The sequence below is a fragment of the Ammospiza nelsoni genome, chromosome 1, assembly GCF_027579445.1.
Source record: "Ammospiza nelsoni isolate bAmmNel1 chromosome 1, bAmmNel1.pri, whole genome shotgun sequence".
NCBI classification, from domain to species: Eukaryota; Metazoa; Chordata; class Aves; order Passeriformes; family Passerellidae; genus Ammospiza; species Ammospiza nelsoni.
The window spans coordinates 55,205,420-55,211,419 of NC_080633.1; the positions used below are offsets into that span (position 1 = coordinate 55,205,420).

The 6,000-nt window shown below is 39.1% G+C and overlaps 1 protein-coding gene across 2 annotated transcripts in view; it reads left to right on the forward strand.

The window, feature by feature from the left end:
* Positions 1-5,693, forward strand: part of AMPH (amphiphysin) — a 123,267-nt gene extending 117,574 nt beyond the window's left edge. For both annotated transcript variants that reach the window (XM_059483504.1, XM_059483512.1), the window contains 2 exons: positions 1,343-1,444; positions 4,525-5,693. In XM_059483504.1, coding sequence (XP_059339487.1) covers positions 1,343-1,444; positions 4,525-4,632 — 210 coding nt within the window. In that variant the 3' untranslated portion in view covers positions 4,633-5,693. The remainder of the gene's footprint in view (positions 1-1,342; positions 1,445-4,524) is intronic.
* The last annotated feature ends 307 nt before the right edge of the window (positions 5,694-6,000 follow it).

Here is a 6,000-nt window from a genome sequence, read left to right on the forward strand (position 1 = left end):
GAGTTATCGTGGAGCTGTCTGTGCATTGAGAAAATTAGACTAGCTATCTTTTAAGGAGATGAAACCATTTACTTAAAATGGTCTGTTACAATGACATGCTGATCTTGCCAATGTTTGAATGCTCAGCCCTTTGAAATGCAGATATTTTTGGGCATATTATGGGCATACCCATCTGCTGGTAAGTGGGAGTTCCAAGGCAATCATGAAGTAGGGTTCCCATTACTCACCTCTTGGATCATCTATTGCAATGGGTACTGTATATCTGACTCAAATGTTTATAGATATTCACAAGAAGAGTAATACAACAATGGCCACAACAAGAGAATGAGAGAATATAAAGTTTTTGAGAATATTTCTCAATTTTATTTGTAAAATCCTGCCACCCCTCTCGCAAATCTTGTCATGATAATGGGGAATGGAAGGCAGTTCCTTACATGGGAAAAATGACATTGACAGGCCTTGTCCAAGAGGCAGGACTTGTGGAATGTTGCATTATAATCTGTCCTTGAGATCTTGTAATCTTGGGGAAGGATCTTAAGTTTCTTCTAATAGTCTCAGGAAAGGAAATTATCCTTAACTTGTCCCTGCTTCTAAGGAAATGCATTAAAAGCTGACATGAATCAATGTCTTTATTATCAATTTATGCCAGATCAAAGGAGGTGGTTCTGTTATTGTGAGATCCCACCTGGAGTGCTACATACAGTCCTGGTGTCCCCAGCATAAGAAGGATATGGAATTGTTGGAACAAATCCAGAGGAAGGCCAAGGTTGATAAGAGGACTTGAACAGCGCCACCTTGAGCACAGGCTGAAAAAATTGGGGCTGTTCAGCCTGGAGAAGAGAAGGCTCCATGCAGAACTCATGGCAGCCTTCCAGTATCTGAAGGGGACTACAGGGAAGCTGGAGAGGGACTCTTCATCAGGAACTGTAGTTCCTTGTAGGACAAGGAGCAATGGGTACAAATTGAAAGAAGGAAAATTTGGATTAGGTATTAGGAAGAAATTTTTACTGGGAGAGTGGTGAGACAGCGGAACCAGTTACCCAGGGAATTGGATGTGGATGCCCCAGCCCTGGCAATGTCCAAACCAGGTTGAATAAGGCCTTGAACAACCTCGTGTAGGGTGTCCCTGCCCAAGGCAGGGGAGGTTGGGACTAAATGACCTTTAAGGTCCATTACAACCTGTTAGCATTCCATGATTCTATGATAATTTGAATGCACTTGTCTATAGCTATATGTTTGCATAAAGATGATTTTTGTTTCAGTCCAGATTTAACAGGTAATTTTGTTAAGAAAATGTCTTCATTTAGATCACATCTATATGTGTGGTGTTTTTTTTCTTTAGGTTGAAGTTTTACATGATTTTGAGGCAGCTAACAGTGATGAGCTTAATTTAAAACGAGGAGATATTGTGCTAGTGATTCCTTCTGAGACCACAGCTGATCAGGTAAAAACATGGTTCTTCCTTTTGTTGCCACTTTTCTTTGTCTCAACTTTTTTTCTTACAGGTTATAGTTAATGGAAATGTGTATTCAAAATTATGTTCCTGTAAGAAAACACAAAGATTTTACTTATGCCTTTGTATGTAGTTTCATTTGAGCTAAATGGCACAATTGACTATACCTGAAGTCACAGATACATGTTATTAGCAGGATCTGACCTCTGCATATTTTTTAGGACTTTTTTGTGCTACATTGCATTTTATACTGTATTGGAAAAAAAGGCTCCCAATATTACCAGTTGGATTGTGCCTGGGCCAGTCTGACCCTCGCTGCTGGGCCAAAGGCAGCAACTGCGGTGTATCACCCCAGAGATACCTTGGCTTGCTGGTGGTTGCAGCTGGGCACTGAACACGTCCAGGCTTGTTGGAACCCCGTTTACCTCAGGAGGAATAGCTTCAGGCGATGGTGAAGAGAAAAAGGATGGATTCTGCTGGAGGGTTTAATGTCCAGAGGTTTATTCCATGGTTACAGAGGTCTGAACGTGAGCAACTGCTCCAACAGAATCCCCGGCCGCATGGTCTGATGACCTTTTTAAGCTCAGGGACAGGGGGAGGGGAGGTACAGGTGAGCCATCAACCAGGTGACAGGGGCAGGGTCTCAGGGGAAGATGACACCCAGAAAGGCCAATGACCTCTGGGCATAGGGGCATCCTTTGAACTCGACCAACCACACGACGCCTTGATGGAATGTTAAACCTGATTGACAGCCCAGCAGGGGGCGAGGGGGGAAGGGGAAGAGAGGTATTGGCACACCTGGGGAAGGAAGTTTACAACACACTGCAACAATACTGACACACAGGTACACAAAGATTTCATGCAGAGGATGACCTACAAACTCTGTTACATTGTTCTGTATCATCTTGTCATCCTTCCAGTAGAATTGAGTACATGCTCCCTAAATGTTCAGTTTTTAATGTGTGATTTGTAGAAATAGTGCAAATTCACCCACAGAGAGCACTGAATGCACACAAATTGGGGTGTCCTACAGCCTAAAGGTATAGAGATGCTGCTCTGTGTTAGGTGCCTCTGATAAAGATAACTTTGCCCCTCAGAAGCCTGAATCTGAATTAAACAATACTTTAATTTAATTTAAGGCATATAATTTTGTTCTAACATTGTATTTCAGGTGAATTTTTAAACAATTTTATTCCTTATGTTAAATTGAATTGCAGTGAAGTATGTTGATTTTGGCTGCTGCTTTAAAAGAGAAGACTGTAATGTACCCTATTAGCACCAGCCACTCCATGGGCTTCTGTTAGTGCCTGTAGTGTTGGTAAGAAGTCTCCCAATTGATTTGGGGGTTGAGGAGTGGGGGACTGGATCCTGCCTGATCAGGTAGCCAAGAGCACTGCTCTGAAAGAAGAATATCACTTAAAATAGGCCTAAATGCTAATGCCCTAAGCATATATGAGCCCTGAGAACTGTGTTTGAAATTGTTTTGCTGGTTGATGCTGTTCAAAGTTAGGTAATTATCAGTCCTCTCAGCTGTGCTTTCTTTAATTCAGGATACAAATTCTTGGCTTTTGTGAGTGGGGTTTTTTTACTTATTTCAAAACAAAGTATTTACACTACAGCAGATACATAACTCTTTTTTTTGGAATGAAATCTATTGTCCCGACTCAAATTATGCTGTCTTACCTCATAGGCAGTTCAATTGATTTCACTGTCAGTGTTTGCAGAATAGGACACTACTCTAAGGATAGAAAAATATGGTCTCTGACTTAGTCTATTTTTTGCTAGGATATTGGGTGTTAAAAACATGATAAAGCTTGGTGAGTCCATGAAGTGTAATTCTTCTTCTGGTATGCACTGAAATTCCCATTAGCATTAATTGAAGTAAATTGTGTGCAGTGATGGAGAAAATAAACCTTGATGTACTCATGTTTCCGAAGCCATTCTTTTCTTATATTTATTGCGCATTACATATTTCCCCTTCATGTTTAACATCACCATAAAGTTCAATACTTTTGTCTTTTGCCAGATACTTGGTTGATTTTTATGAATATATTCTTTATTCTCCTTTAAAAATGACCTGTCTAAAGCCTTAATTCCAATACATCTGGTAACATCAACCTCCATTTGAAGAAAACCAGCCCCACACAGTGGCTTTTTCCATTAGACTTGTGTTTAAGTTATTATCCAGTAAAACTGTGTATTCCTTTCTACACTCTATACTGCCTATGCTGAAGAGCTGCAGTTCCTCTGCCTCTTAGATATTCCACATGCCTCACTTAAATGTACACAGTCAATGTCACAGATAAGCTTGATCTGCTTTAATGATGCTTATTTGGGGGCAGAGAGCCCCCACCAGCACACAGAGCCCCCCCATAATCATGATTTGATGGTGTATGTGGTGATCTGTTCAAGCTGTTCTATCTGCATATGTACTGTCTGTACAGTAATAATATGACAATATTAGAAGTTCTGTTTGCCATGGCTTTGCTTCAGTTCCTTTTCTTTAAAGGAAAAAGATACAGAGTTTCTTAGTGAGATGAGAGTAGATTGGTCATTTTTTAAAATACCAAATTATTTTATTCTAGGTAGAATATATCACACTTGAGAGAATCCAGTACTTTCCAATATGAAATCTCTCTTTTGTTTGCTTGGACAGCTGCTGATTTGTTGAAATTCTGCTTATCAAGTCCTGGTTTATGTTTCCAGGAGTTTTTTGAAAAAGAATTACATACTTTCTAGACATAGTAACTCCTGAGACTGCAAGAACTGTTGTTTCTTCTGACTGTTGATACATGAATGAGATAAAAATATCTCAGAGGAGAAAAATTAGGATTCAGAACTATTCTTCCCCCACCTAGATGGGCTAAAGGCTATTGTGTGCTTGCAGTCACTTGGTCTCACAAAATTGTAGTCTGGTAGAACAGAGAAAATTATCTGTGCAAAATTAGAGGCAGCTTTTTAACCAAAACACCAAATCCTTTTAGCCATGTTTTTCTGAAACATCTTCAGTCTGAAGATCATAGTGAGGAATGGGATACCTAAAATTTAAGTCTCTGTCTTTTACGTTGCAGGAGGCTGGCTGGTTGACTGGCATTAAGGAATCCGAGTGGCTTCAGTACAGAGATGCAAACAGTTATAAAGGACTTTTCCCAGAGAACTTCACACGCCATCTGGAGTAGTTCTCCCAGGCAGACAAATGTAGTATGAAGCTCAGTGAGTAGGTTTTTAACCTCTTTGAAAGACAGGAGCCCACCTTTTTGTTGTTTAAGCTGTTGATGGTTTACAGACTGGTGCCAGACAAAGCTAGTTGAAACATATCAAATGAGCATGAGTGCAAACAGTTAAGCTGTAATTTCTGAAGCAGTACATGGGAAAAAAAAAAACAGATAAAAATGAAATGTCCTTATTTGTTCACAAGTATGTGGCGACAGGTTTGTTTGTGCTTCGTCAGAGCTATGGTGATCCTGTATTTGATCCTTTCCCAAGAAATCTGAAATTAGCTTCCTCAATACCAAAACCTTAACTTCTCTGCACTAAGTGTATTGTATTCCGTTGCACTGCAGAAGATTTAATTAATGATCCTGTAGTTATAAGGTCAAACTATTACAAGTTCCATATGTTAAAAAGGTAGTTAACTACTGCAACGTTTTTCAGTGTTGTTTTTGGACATGCATAATATATATACACAAGGACTTATATGTGTATATATAAGTGCATATGGCTATATGCATTTTCACAACTTCATTGTAGCTCTTTGGCTGTGTAGTATCATCCAGTACATGCATTGCTTTTTCATTGTCTGGCATTACAGGATACAGTTTTGTTCAAAGCAAAACTAACTACTCCATTGCCAAAACATGATACAATATCTGTGTTTGTAATGTGGAATTTTCATTCTTAGATGATGAATAACATCATGTTCAAAGCCGCTAACCTTTGAGAAGGCATGGCTCAGTCTCCTCTTCCAGCTGCAGTAGTTACAATGAGATAACCTGGAGGGGGGAGTTGTTATGATGCTAATCTATACTTTTTTATTTAATTGGCTGAATACATTTTCAAAAAGAAACAGAACTAATCTCTGAGAATAAATAAACACAATATATTTTCACTATATGTATTTATGCAGCATACCTTCACAGAACCTTTTAAAGTAAGATATATATATCCTGTATCAAAAAGTCATCTGTAACTTATGTTTTCCAGTGCTGTGTCATTAAAAATAAACCTTTGGTCCAAAGAAGCTGTTTCTTCTGTGGTGCTTTTGAAGTTTTGTAAGTCATATAATCCATACAATCTAGTTATATAATCTAATCTTAATTTAATACCTCTTTTTCCAAAGGAATATAGCATAACAGGTGCAACCTCTAAATTCTTGTTCTCAACCCAAGTTGTGGCTAGAGTTCCAAAAAGTCTGAACCCCAGCTCAGTATGTCTCTCTGCTGCTCTTCCTGTTCCCAGCTCTGACCACCAGCTAATATCTGTGTAGTGAGAAAGGGAGACTGTCTGTATTTAACCATCACTCAGCTGAAGATCTCTGTCTCTTATTG